The sequence below is a fragment of the Chondrus crispus genome, genomic scaffold, assembly GCF_000350225.1.
Source record: "Chondrus crispus Stackhouse genomic scaffold, scaffold_52, whole genome shotgun sequence".
In the NCBI taxonomy this organism is placed as follows: domain Eukaryota; phylum Rhodophyta; class Florideophyceae; order Gigartinales; family Gigartinaceae; genus Chondrus; species Chondrus crispus.
In genome coordinates, this window is record NW_005178485.1 from 255,280 (window position 1) to 268,098 (window position 12,819).

At 49.6% G+C, this 12,819-nt stretch overlaps 3 protein-coding genes across 3 annotated transcripts; 2 read left to right on the forward strand and 1 right to left on the reverse strand.

Moving 5' to 3' along the window:
• The first annotated feature begins 3,335 nt into the window (after positions 1–3,335).
• CHC_T00006810001 (hypothetical protein) lies at positions 3,336–3,758 on the forward strand. Its single transcript, XM_005709868.1, has one exon. The coding sequence runs from the start codon at positions 3,336–3,338 to the stop codon at positions 3,756–3,758; it is 423 nt and encodes a 140-aa protein (XP_005709925.1).
• A 61-nt stretch (positions 3,759–3,819) lies between these two features.
• Positions 3,820–3,978, forward strand: CHC_T00006811001 (hypothetical protein). The gene has a single exon (XM_005709869.1). The coding sequence runs from the start codon at positions 3,820–3,822 to the stop codon at positions 3,976–3,978; it is 159 nt and encodes a 52-aa protein (XP_005709926.1).
• A 26-nt stretch (positions 3,979–4,004) lies between these two features.
• On the reverse strand, positions 4,005–4,289 carry CHC_T00006812001 (hypothetical protein). Its single transcript, XM_005709870.1, has one exon. It carries the CDS (start codon positions 4,287–4,289, stop codon positions 4,005–4,007), a length of 285 nt encoding a protein of 94 aa, XP_005709927.1.
• Between the last annotated feature and the right edge of the window lie 8,530 nt (positions 4,290–12,819).

Consider the following 12,819-nt stretch of genomic DNA (forward strand, 5'->3'; position numbering starts at 1 on the left):
GTCGCGTAGCTGCGCTTACCCTTGCAGGTTGGGCAGTCTACGCGGCGGTACCCGAACTTGCCACACCCGAAGCATTTTCCGTTGAACTGCTTTGGGGTGCTGTTCCTGTCAACGAATGGCCTGTATTGAGGGTTGGGTCGAGGGTTCCCATAAGTGTCTCCGAATAGCACGTTACCTAAAGACTTGTCGCCGATCCTGCCTCGCGTGGTCCTGGAGCTCCCTCCTTTCATATCTGCCGCTCTCTTTTCTTCTATGGCTTGAGCCCTCAGAGTAGCATACATCGTGGCGAAGTCGAGTTCGCTTGCCCGTGCGGTCGTGGGTCTTGCCCATCGATACGAGCTCACTGCATACTTCAGCCAACGTTTCCGCTCCTCTTCGGTTTGCAAGTTTTTGGGCACTAAGTTGATATGTTTGATGATTTCGTCTCTGACGTGCTTTAGACCTTGTACGATCGAACCTTTCTCGTTGGCTGAGTTGTATAGCGAAAGCGAATTGAGGTACTCAACGGTCGCCTCTCGTGCTTCCCTACCGTGAAACGTGTCCAAGACGAACTTGTTCACATCTTCACAGCACTTGAACTTCGCTGGGTCACTCTTGAGCTTTCTCTTTTAGTACGTTCTTGCTTCTCCTGCCAATACGTTTTCTATGTTGCGAAGCGCGGCGTCCTCGGAGACGCCCCGCTCAAATGCACTAAATGCACACGACATATACGATGTGTAAATGTCCTCCCAGTTTTCACCCTCGTCTCCGCCGTATTTATCCGACGATCTTTGAAACGTGTGCTGAGTTTGCTCAGCACGCCTATCGTTTGTGTCCATGTCGGCTGTCCATTTCGTGCGAGACTCGGGGCGTTGCGGTGGTCTTCAGGCTGTTGGGCTACCTGTTCTTGCCCTGAATTGTCCCCCCCTCTCGGCTTGGTTTCATGATACGGTGCCTTGAATCTGAAAAGCGGGTATGCTGGTTCTGCTGCTGGTGACTCTTTAGGCATATCGATCTTTGTCTCTGCGGGTTCTGGTGTCAGATTGCTCTTCCTCGTCGTCGCGGGTTGCGTGGTCGGCTGAACTCCGTGCGGTGACGGGTGCCCTTCCGAGCTGTACGAACGAGTGGTGTCACTTCGCCTTAAGGCTATGTTTTTCATGCCGTCTTCTACTAGCTCGCGGCACAAATCCAGTGCGTCTTTGGTCGCTTGCTCTTCCCCGTAGAATTGTGCAAGTGCCTTCTTTATCTGCAGGCCGCGTCGCTTCTGGATTGCGCATCCTTGCGCTTGTATCAGATCTCGGATTTCCTTATACATCCTGGGAGCGTTGCGGCCGTTTATTGCTTCTTTGGAGAATAGAGTCTCCGGTGGGAGTAGCTCCAAGTAAGACTCCTACAGCTGTTCTCCCGTCGTGTTCTTCGTGACCACTTCCTCCATCCATCGCCGAATGTACTCTTGCTTCACGGATCCCGCGTCCGCTTTCCATGCCAGATTTCGTACCACCGAGGAAGGCCCCGCGAGACGGCTAGCTGGGTCACCTTCGCCTGAACTGTGTGAAGACATCTTACCAAGTTAGTTGCCGTAGTCCAGCGCCAGCCGACGGTTCCGGAATGTTGTCGGACTGAGCAAAACAAGCAACTACTCGGACTTTCCTCGCCGTTCCTCCCTCCCTCTCTCTTGTCGCGAGCGCGCTCCCTAGTAGGTTAGAGCTTATTCACTAACTAGAGAATGCCGAGGCGTGGAAGAAACAACAACAACAACACAGATCGCGGTATGTTCTTACCCCGCGTTCAGCACTTTACTGCGCCAAACCAAGATTCAATAAACATACGCTACCCTCGTCCCCGAGTAGGTCGAGGAATTACAATACTTAAGCTATGGTTTCTGGTAACTGTTCCCCTAGTTCAGCGTGTCAATTCCAGTGTAGGCACCCCTTGAGGAAAAAAGGCGTATATCGCGCTCCATATATCACGCGCCCCTTCAGTGGTAGGCACCAGGTTGAATGTCCAAGTTCTCCCTCTATCGGGCGTGGCATGTGTCATTGTAATGGAAAGAGATCCTAATTACACCATCACATGATCACGGTTGACAACACCGCCAATTGTTGTTGCTCAATGTCGGTTGACGGATGAAGCGGCGCAGTGGGTGGGCCCCCTATTGCTGCGTTGTGCGAGCGTGAAAATTTATCAAAGAGCTTTCTGAGTAGCTCAAAGAGAAAACTTCCTCCCCCATTTTTTCACCCACTCCCCCTTCCATCTTCCACACGCCACAAGCGACAGTGAGCTGCGGCGTGAAAACAAACACCACCTCCCCTGCCCTCCACTCCAAGGCTGGAGCCATTCCCCAAAAACTCGGACAAATTAACTGGTTTTAAAATTTTTCTGAAGTTAGAACTGAATAGCAAGCCTTCAACGCAATGTTGCTGTGCTCCAGTACTGGTATAAAAATGGCTTAAAGAAAAATGCCTACTGTAAATTTTTTTTTCAGCACCTTTTCGTCAGAAAAGGTGCTAGCGAAAAGTAAACGCTTTATCTGTGGTGATAGACTCCTCGTTTAAAAAACAGGAGTCAAATCGCGCTTTGCGTTGTCTAGAAAAAATAACTCTTGCCCTCACAATACAGAAGTTATTTTCATATTATGAGGACTTACGGTCCGATAGACACTTCATCAGGGCCATTCCATTCATCGTGATTGGCAATCACGCAATCACGCAATCACGTCAATAAATGGTGCCTGCTCCCTTGTGGTTGGTTGTTTATATTACGTTTCCTAAAAAAATGGTCATGCTCATTAAAGAAATAAACAATCGACTTAAAATTAATCTTGTGCTCCAACTTGCAGAACGACGTTAAATTAATGTCGTGATCGCGTGATTGCGTGATTGCATGATTGCCAATCACGATGAATGGAATGGCCCTCAGTAGGACGCCATTTTTTCACCTTCCCACAGGCAATTCCGATCTCCTCGCCAAAGTGCTTACTGTCTCCTGTGCACACCTTTCCTCGCTCCCTCTCTTTCTCCCTCCACCGCCGCCATGTCCTCTTTCTTTACCCGCGCCAATCGCATGCGTACCGCCGCTTTCATTTCCGTCATGGGCCTCACTCTCTATTCATTCCCTATGCTCGCCCATTTCGCTTCCACAAAACCTGCCATCGATTCGGAAAGCCCGCTCAAGCCGGACGCTGTTCGACGCGGCGCTTTTAATAACTCAGGCAGCCGCGATATCGGACCAGAGTAAGTCACTCCCCTTCCACTTTTGTACTTTGTACCCCCCACCAGACTGGCTACATCCTGACTCCATCCCTTTCCCCTCCTCCACAACATTGCCTTGGCACCTTTCCAGCCCGGACTGGGTTAATGGCGCATACATCCGCAACCGCCAGAAATCGTCAACCCCACAGTCCGCATCATCACCCAACACTGACATCACTCCGAACTGACGAAAACACTTCTATACACTCGTGGCACACAAAACTCTACAACCGCTACATCTTTCGTCGCACTATCGTTTCCTCCCTTTATCAACCCCATGTTGTTTACTCTGACATGGCGAGTCGCTGGAACTCCTTCCGCATATCTCGAAGGAACGGCACAAGCTCGCCGTTCTTTCGAAGCTGCTCCTTGAGCTCCCCGAACTTCTGCACCATCGGCACGCATTCGGTGCCTAGCAGACCCATCGTTGCGTCGTCGGAAAGGGGCATGCAGACTGTTAGAATCGTTACACGCGCGTTGTTAGCCATGGAATGCGCCGCGCGGATGCGAGCAAGACGTACCGATTAGTCCCTCGCCCTCGTTAAACTTTGTCGCAACGGAGAACGTCCGATCGTGCGCCGAAGGATCAATGCAGACAAATATGTATCGCACGTGGCTGTCATCGATAACCTCAAGCTTCAACCCGAGCGCGTCCTGGAATTTGTTCAGCACGTCCTGCAAGCCTGATATTTTACCGTCTAACCTTCGTTTCGCCCCTTCAACCTCTGTGGATACGTTCGCAAGGTGAGATTCCAATCAATGTTAGTCACGAGCTTAACTTGGCTGACATGCGCAGCATGAGAACATAAATGGGAATGACAACTTACGATGTGCACGGTCTTCGACGACGTCGCGCTTTTCGCGCAGACTTTCTTGCAGTCGCTGTTGGTCTTCTGGCATTTTGCTCTTTTGTGAATCAAGCTCTGCGACTACGCCTTCGAGCTCCGTCGCTTCCTGTGCATACATTTCCTCCTCACGCCGATTTTCTTCTATCGTCTGTAAGGCTATTTTCTCCAGTTCCTGTTCGCGCGCACAGTTCTCTATGGACAAAGCCAGCATTAAAACAAAGCATCATCGTTAGGTCTTCGTTTCGGAAATTCGCGTGAGTTGAAATGCTTCACGCTTGGGCAAACGAGGGCGAGAGAGCTTACCGTTGATCTCGTCGGCTGTTGTGACGAAGAGACTTGCGTACTGGTTGTCCTGCTCGATGATGGTTCTGGCCCATTCTTCAACGCGACGCGCTCCCTCCACTGTCGCTCGCTCGTACTTGTCCGCACGCTCCACGATCCCCGCGAAAGTTTCCTCCGTCTGGGCGAGGATGTCCGCCACGCGGTCGAAGCTTGTGTCGTGCATGTCTATATTAATTCCAAGGGTGCGGCATGTGTTCTCTCACTTGAGCCCGGCGAACTTCTACTGCCGGCTGAGGGAAAAGGTGGAGAATTCAAATTGACAGACGAATTTGTTGGCTTTGGAGGAGACAAACTATTAGCAGCTCCGAGCAAGCGAATGTTCCCTCGCAAAAAACAAAGCTGGGTGATATTTGAAAGTTTAAATCTACAAACAAAAAACGGCCACTTGGAGTATCATTATTCGACAGACCATTACCAAGGACTGGCCATACAGTAATGTAGACAGACGTGTTTCGAGGGTACAGAGTGGATAAACCATGCGCTTTTTGTTAGGGACGTTATTTTATTATTGAAATTGAACGCAACAAGCCATCATTGGTGAGATTGTTCACGTCAGGCTCGGCAGTGCATGCCTTTTAGGATTATGATCCCGACATCGCGCACCGGCACTCTTCACCACGGTGTTCACATGAAGGGTGCACATGAAGGGTTTTCACATGAAGGGTTTTCACATGAAGGGTTTTCACATGAAGGGTGTTCACATGAAGGGTGTTCACATGAAGGGTGTTCACATGAAGGGTGTTCACATGAAGGGTGTTCACATGAAGGGTGTTCACATGAAGGGTGTTCACATGAAGGGTGTTCACATGAAGGGTGTTCACATGAAGGGTGTTCACATGAAGGGTGTTCACATGAAGGGTGTTCACATGAAGGGTGTTCACATGAAGGGTGTTCACTTGAACACGTGTACAAATTGCAATATTCGAGACAACGTTGCCGTGTCCCTCCGGTGAAGACAGAACCCTGTTGGAAGCCTGCTGCCCGCTCCACATTGAACGGAGAAAGCTTTCGCGAATGCACAGCACATGGTACAGCACTCGGGACGCTCACCGTAACGAATCAGTCCTTTCTTATTCGTGTCCTGTTTGACTCACGAACCTTCGCAGACAGCGAATACTCTACCGACATAGCCGCAGTGTTTGTTCTCTGTTTCTCTGTCACACGCAACGGCTGCAAACTTGACCTGCATACTGTACCGGTACAGTCAACCACACCGAGTAGTGCACCCCCATGCAAGGTTCCAACAACATGCAACACTCGCATCTTGCACTAATGAATGGGGTCACACAAAATACTCGTTTACAAGCGTCTGGCGTCTCTCGGAACGACTCTGCTCAGCGTGGGCAGTTAGCAACGCGCGCTTTGCACGGTGCAAATGACGAACTGCATCCTCGATACCCGAAATGTTCACCATTTCCTCCACTCCCGTAAAGCAGGCAAGTACTTCCTCAAAACCTGGAATAACACACTCATTTGATTCTATTCCTTTGGTTCCATCTGCACTCGTCTTTTCATGCTGTGTTGTGGTTGTGTCGGTGCCCTTGCGTGTCACTGGAGTAAGACGGAGAGGATCTGTGGGGTCTGTTGGAAAGGATCGTGAAAGGTGGAAGCAGCCCTATCGGTCGTTTTCCCGACCAACGTCGGCGCTTTATTTACTCACAGGAGTTGACACTAAAAACTGCACAAATTGCAGTTTCTCCCAATGACAGAAGTGAGTCAAGACCGGTCGGGCTTCGTCGCTGTAAGGACCAAGAGAGTCCCAATGACAAGGATGATCCGTTTACTGTTGGGCATCTCCGTCGGCCGCGTCCCCGTCTTGGACAGGTGTCCAACAGCAATGCAAGGTATGATAACCTGTGTTCACCGCAAAAACCCTGCATCAGGGCGTGTCTTAACAGGCTGGTTTTTGCTTTGCCTTGCCCGGTTTTGCCAGGAATACTTTTAAATTCTTAACAAATACCGTATGCTTCTTAAGCCGTTGCTTTTCTTAAACACATAAATTAAAACGTAGGAGCCACTCATAGCACGCCAAGTCACTTCTTTGGGCAAGGCAAAGCAAACCGCAGCAAAACGGGGCATGTTAAGACACACCCTCACTCGTGGAATTACTCAATTCGGCACTATTGGGCGAGTCCTCTCTGTACTGTACACCCGGGGACGGTATTTAGTGTCACTGATACCATTTCCGCTATGGAAATATCGACCCCTAAACATATATTAATGTCAGTGATACTATTTCCGTACTTACACTATTTCAGTGAAAACGGTACTACTGTCACTGATATTGTCAAACGTAACAATGAATAGTGTAAGTTCGATCCCATTAGAGCCTACAGCATTTCTTTTCGTCCTACCAAAACCTCACATGCCTGCCTCTAATCACAAGTCCTGACGCTGCCCCCCCCCCCCCCTCCCCTCCTCTTTCCTTATCGCAGATGCCCCTTGTTACAACTCTGCATCGCCCAACCTTTTCCTATACACCAGCCCAAAGACCGACCAGTTGACCTGTTCTTAGTACAAAACGCTTTTCAGTAATAAATGCCTGCGTATCTCCACTCCCGCGCACAAATTAGTGCTCCCGAAACGAACCGAACGAATCGCATACCACTACCATCCCTCCGGACCGGCAGTGAGATGGGTCCGGCTGAAAGGAAGGATTGTTCTATGTCTGGATTGATCCGTCGTCGTCCCGGGCTCTGACATGTGTTAGTGTCAGTGACACTATTTACGTGGTGACACTAATTTAGCGCTGACACTAAATACCGTCCCCGGTGTACATTGTGTATTATCTTCTCGTAGGCACTTGTTAACCCTTCCTGATAACCTTGCAGGTTCCTTTTCAAAGTGTTTACAGAGGGCCCTACGCAATAGTGCTATACCGGAACAGACCTCGACATATGGCACTATTGCGTGAATGGCACTATACTGAAAGCACGAAAACGCAATCATTTACATACAGTTGTGTTCTGCTTGAAGCGAGCGATCAGAGACGCAAGGCTTTGAAGGGGAATTCTAATGTACCTCTCAACAGGCGACAGCTGCGAACGTCCCTGTGTCCCCCTGTCCGCTCTCTCCTCCCTTGCACTCGCTCTAACCCTCTACCCCTGAGACGCCCCGCCCAGATATTATCTGTTACAGTCAAACAGCAGATCCCGTGCCCGCTGTAGGTGATGGGACGCTACGTGCTGTACGACATGTGCAATGGGACCGGCCTGCGCCACACAGCGTCCAGCCCGCGAGCCGCGCTGGCCAAGAGCTTCATGGATGCGAGGTGATGCGTCGAAGCCGTGCGCCAGCGCCTGCTTGGGCTGCTGGGGGCATAACGCCGCTGGCGCGCCGCTGCAGCCATGTGCCCAGGTGGTCACCTGCGGTGCGTTGTGTGTCCGAGGTGCGGCCTGTGGCCACGTTGCGCGAAGGGAGAGGGTCGCCGAGGAATTCATATTCGCGAAGCTTGGCACTCAATGTAGCAATACCCACTGCGACGCCTGAAATGCCAACACTACCGGCCTCACCATGGAGGGAAACAGAGCGCAAGCCATGTATGTTGACAAATTTGTCTGTCCATCTGCGTGAAGCAGAAAACTGACGAAGCGCACATGCTTGTGACTCAGGTAGATCTTTACATAATAATTTTTCTCGCAAGTATATTGCTTTTGCCGCAATAATATTATGCGTGACAGATATTTTGGCAGAACGGGCAAGAAATATGAAGGACATAATGCCGGATTCCAGTACAGGGAATGGGGCCTCCCTCACAGTCTTGGCTGTGAAGGAAACGTTCGTGGTTTCTGCTTTCTTCGTCAGTGATTCAAGATTTGTAGCAATATTTGTTACAGTGCGCCCCGAGACCGAATATTTCTTCATGATGTGGTTGGGGGAGTGTCCGATTTTGAGTAGGCGACCGGCCTCAATTTTTCATTAAGGGTGAGTCGCGTACGAGAAGTTCGAGAGGAATTGAGATGCGAGGGTGGTTCTTGAGTGGGAGGTCTCATAACGGTTCAAAAGTTGTTTTCAATGTGTCTCTCAGAGCATCTCCAGCGCTGGAGCTAAATCTATTCCAAGTAGGACGCGTGTCAGTTTTCTAGCTGGTCGCTGTCTTTGGGCACCCCATGTTCCAAATTGTTTGCAATGCGCTATGCCGAAGGCGCTGCTCGTCTCTATCGCGCGCACTCGTTAACCCGCAGGACGATATGGACTCTCTGGACGACTTTGGCGCCCTAAAACCGATGGCGCCGCTGGAGGCGGTCGAAGGCAGCGCCGCTGCGCAGGGGAATGACGAGTGCGACATTGAGGACCTCCTTACAGACGATGACGAGGATGACGTGATTTCGGATGCCTTTTGAGGACCAGCTGTTCTGTTTTTCGCGCCCACATGTAGTTGCTAGCTGGCTTCCCGCCACCCCAGGTGTTTCTACTGTGAGATTTAATCGGAATTAATGTTCGCGCGCCCTAATCAGCTTGTGACGAGCTCGTGGCAATCATCGCTTTGGGATATGTCTCGTTGCAAATCGGCCTGATTTGCCAGGAGAAAAACTCTAAACGCCGATTTAGAATTCGATTTACGATGCAATTTGCGTTCTGGTGTCGCGGTGGAGACCAAACTTTACCCTGATTTGGTAAATATCATATTTGGACCGAATTTGCTGCCGCGGTGGAGATGCTCTCAGCAAGCGATACAATGGGGTTTCGCTTATAGGCAAAACGGATGAGGTTTCGTCACCCCGCTTTCTGCCGTCGCACCTTCGACTCTGCAGTCCTGCTACTTCTGAAGCCACACGTGTATGAACACGTATAGAAAGTATGATAACCATACCATGGCGTTTTGCAAAGCACTAATGCGTGGGAGGCACTACTCAAAGTGGCACTATTGCGCGACCGCCCCCTGTACAAGGGTACTGTACCCAAGGAAGGGTACTGTACCCAAGGAAGGGTACTGTACCTTATTCATGCTACAGTAATTGGATAACAAGGTTCTTTCTCCCGTTGTCTATCCGACCGGGTCGTGTCCTCAAATGAGGACGGCGTTCTTGCATGTAAGGCCAGCCCTTACTGCAGAAATTTATATATTAAATTTAGTAATTTAGAAAAAAATTCGGACACCTTTTTCTCTATCGCATATGCCCTCGACATTGTACAGTAGAACATCGGGATACTGTAGCAGTCTTGAGGACACTGAAAGAACAAGGATTTAGTAGAGTTTAAACAACCAGTTGCCCATTTAACATCGCGTTTCGGTTTCGAAGATATCAATACAAAACGTTTCAAGGTGCTCAAAAGCTTCTTCCCTAATCAGTATTTCTAAAAACTACTCGAAAGGACATACAGTTCTTACTAGAATCCCTTCCGGGATACACAAGTCAAGTACGATGGTGAGGGTAGCTTTCTTCTTATCGGAAAGCAGAAGCCCAGAAAAATAGGTTAAAATGTAACCGCATATGAGGTCACTTGTCATCTAGAGACACTAGCTCTAGATGTCGTCAAGCTTCGCGAGAACTGGAAGCACAATTGAAAGATACGAGAGATCTGCCAGGTGCCCATATCAGGAGTCCTGCTTCAATGCGCACACAAAATGCGCTCAACCCCATCCTCCGCCGAAAATCACCTACGCGATGACTTAGCAGTAACCCTCTTGGAAGTGCTTCATAACGCGCTTTGGAATGCTGCGGCGGCAAATTCTGCTACTGTTCGACAAGGACATACAAGCAGAATTTGCTACTGTTCGACAAGGACATACTAAGTTAGTATGTCCTTGTGCAGAATTTGCTACTGTTCGACAAGTTAGTATGTCCTTGTCAAACAGTAGCAGAATTGTGGCGATGGGATAATGATGTCTTAGTATTACTAAGACATCATTATCCCATCACCACATGAAGTTTGTAATGATGAGAATTCGTTGTCTGCCAACGCATCTCTGTACGGTGGCCTCCACTCAGACAAGCAAGTCGCATGTTTACACACTGCAGCACATACGGCGCCCGTAGTTATCGCGGGTCGTAGTCTACAGTCGCTGGTGGTAGGTTACAGCTAGGCATACTGTCAGTGATACTGTTTCTGGACCACGTAGAGAACTCCTTTGCCTGAAATAGAGTTTTGCCCAGACCTGACAACAAATGTACCATCACCGACTAACTTGAGGAGCACAACGCGTATGCGCCACGTTTTGTATCGCTCAAGATCTATATCCATAGCTCTTGCCGCAATTCAGTTTTTTTTTTTTTTTGTTCTCGTACATGTGCAGCGTACGGTAGGATACGCTGTCAAACGTACCGAAAAATCCAGAGAGAAGGCTGGCGACCGTCGATTCTCGTTCCGAGAATCAACTTCGATATGCATGTGCTGCAGACATGTGCATCACACGTTGCAGCTGTACGTAAGGTCGTTCGAAATGAATCAAAAAACTCAATGCAAGCTCTTGTTTGGTAGAGGTCTGCGTTCTCCATACAGAGTCTCATACAGCACTGTATTTGGAATGGCCATCCTCGTTGCTTGAATAAATAACCCCTGCACCTCAGTTGCTACAGCATCCCCGACCAACGACGTGGAAGGATGAACCACTGCACACTTCCCATCAAAATACATCTGTGACTTCAACTAGGAATGAATTTTTGACCGTCACGTCCATCCACAGCAAGGGTCCCTCTGAACGAAGCAGTGCGAGAGCGCTGTACCTGCTCATGTCAGCACCATCGGTGATGTCAAGAATGGGCGTATCCACGAATAAAAGTATTGCCAATCAACAACACACCTGCGCTCTTGCTCTGGAACGTAGCGTCTTGCCTTTGTTTCAATTATTGTACAACCAAGTCAGTGTTTAGGGCACGAAGAGGCGCAAATGAGCCTGGCACAGCTCTCGAGTTATCACTCGTTGGGTGGAGCATGCTTTCTCCCCGATATGGTTATCCTCCTAGCTCTCGAGATTACCCGCTGAAAGCGCTATTCACATATGTCTTGAACAGCCCTCCAATTATAATTCATCAAAATACTTTGCTGGCAAAGGACCCGAGACCTCGACGCTTTGAGCAATAAAATCCGTTGTAGACGATTACTGCGTTTTGGGGTACCGTGATGCATTTGAACCGACAGTTGTGGAAATACCGTACATACAGCACAATGGAATGATGTCACAGTCGGAGGGATTTGCTCGCTCGACCCTGTTGGCTGGATGCGCAGGATGGTGAAGCTATGGACTCCAGCCGGAACGTCCTGCCGTGCCGCTACTTCCGTACACTGCTCCTTGGCCACAAAAAGGCCTGCCTAATTTTGTCCTCTATGTGACCGACATGAAATGCTCCGATAGGCAACAGATAGATGTGTTTTCCTCGACATCAAAGTATGTTTGGCCCTACCGTACCATTCACACCAATCGCGGTGAAGAGGTCGTGGTGAACATATACAGCCGGTAGTTGAATGCATAAAGCTCGGTAGAATCAGAGCATCAAGCGTGGAAAGTGCCTAGCCGGGGAACTATTTCTCAATATGAAAAATGGGCATGAATATGAATGCTTTATAAATATTTTGGAGTCAGTGGTGATGAATTGATAAATATTAAGCTGCCGAACAGCCCGTCCAAGCAGCAGACCCTCGCAGCGAGCGAGATGCTTTGCCTATGCAGAAAAGTCCAACGCTGCGCTTGTTTCAACGAAGTACGGGCGCTTGTCAAGACTCGGTTGAACCAGCTCGCTCTCACGCGTAATGACGGAGATGCGGCTAAATGTAGACTCCTCATCGTCCGAATGCATCATTTCACCATCCGAAAACTCTTCGTCCGACATGTCCTGCTCCGATTCTTCCAAGCTGAAGATCGGCTGCCTCTCCTCAAAAGAATTCTCTCGATCCTGCTGGCACGGCTCCTTTATAGGCATGTCCGGTCTGTTTAAGTTGTAGAAGTATCTATACCCTCTTTCTGCTAGCTTCTCGTCACAGCCGTACAGTCTCGTGCGCACGTACTCCGTCCTTGTCTTGGGATCCATCCTCAGAAACACGGTCTTCTCGTCGAGTGCCGGGCAAAATTCATTGAGAGGTGCTTGTCCGATGTTTGCAGGACGGGCATTGTTTGGATTTAGGTGTGGGTTCGAGGCTTGGGCGTGGAGTGTGTGGAGATGAGGTCGGGCTATTTTCTCTGCGCGTTCATCACGCTCCTCGAAGAAAAAGATTGGAGTGACGCGAGTATCAGGGACCGGATAGCGACGCGTATGGCAGTGCGAAACGACTTCGGAGAGGTGGTGGCGGGCGGGGAAGTCTAGAGATGCGACGACAGCTGTGAACATCGCAGCGAGTTGTTTCCCGCTCTCAGAGGTGGGAATGGGAATGTCACCTGACATCGTTTGGCGAAGGAAGCACGAAGGAAACGGTGAAAGAAATGGTCAAGGAGAGGGCGAAGTCAGAAATGAGAAAAAGGG

Bases quoted from the DNA above. Each gene is read 5' to 3' on its own strand.
- CHC_T00006810001 (XM_005709868.1), top strand. From the start codon at position 3,336: ATGGCGCATACATCCGCAACCGCCAGAAATCGTCAACCCCACAGTCCG.
- CHC_T00006811001 (XM_005709869.1), top strand. From the start codon at position 3,820: ATGCAGACAAATATGTATCGCACGTGGCTGTCATCGATAACCTCAAGC.
- CHC_T00006812001 (XM_005709870.1), bottom strand. From the start codon at position 4,289: ATGCTGGCTTTGTCCATAGAGAACTGTGCGCGCGAACAGGAACTGGAG.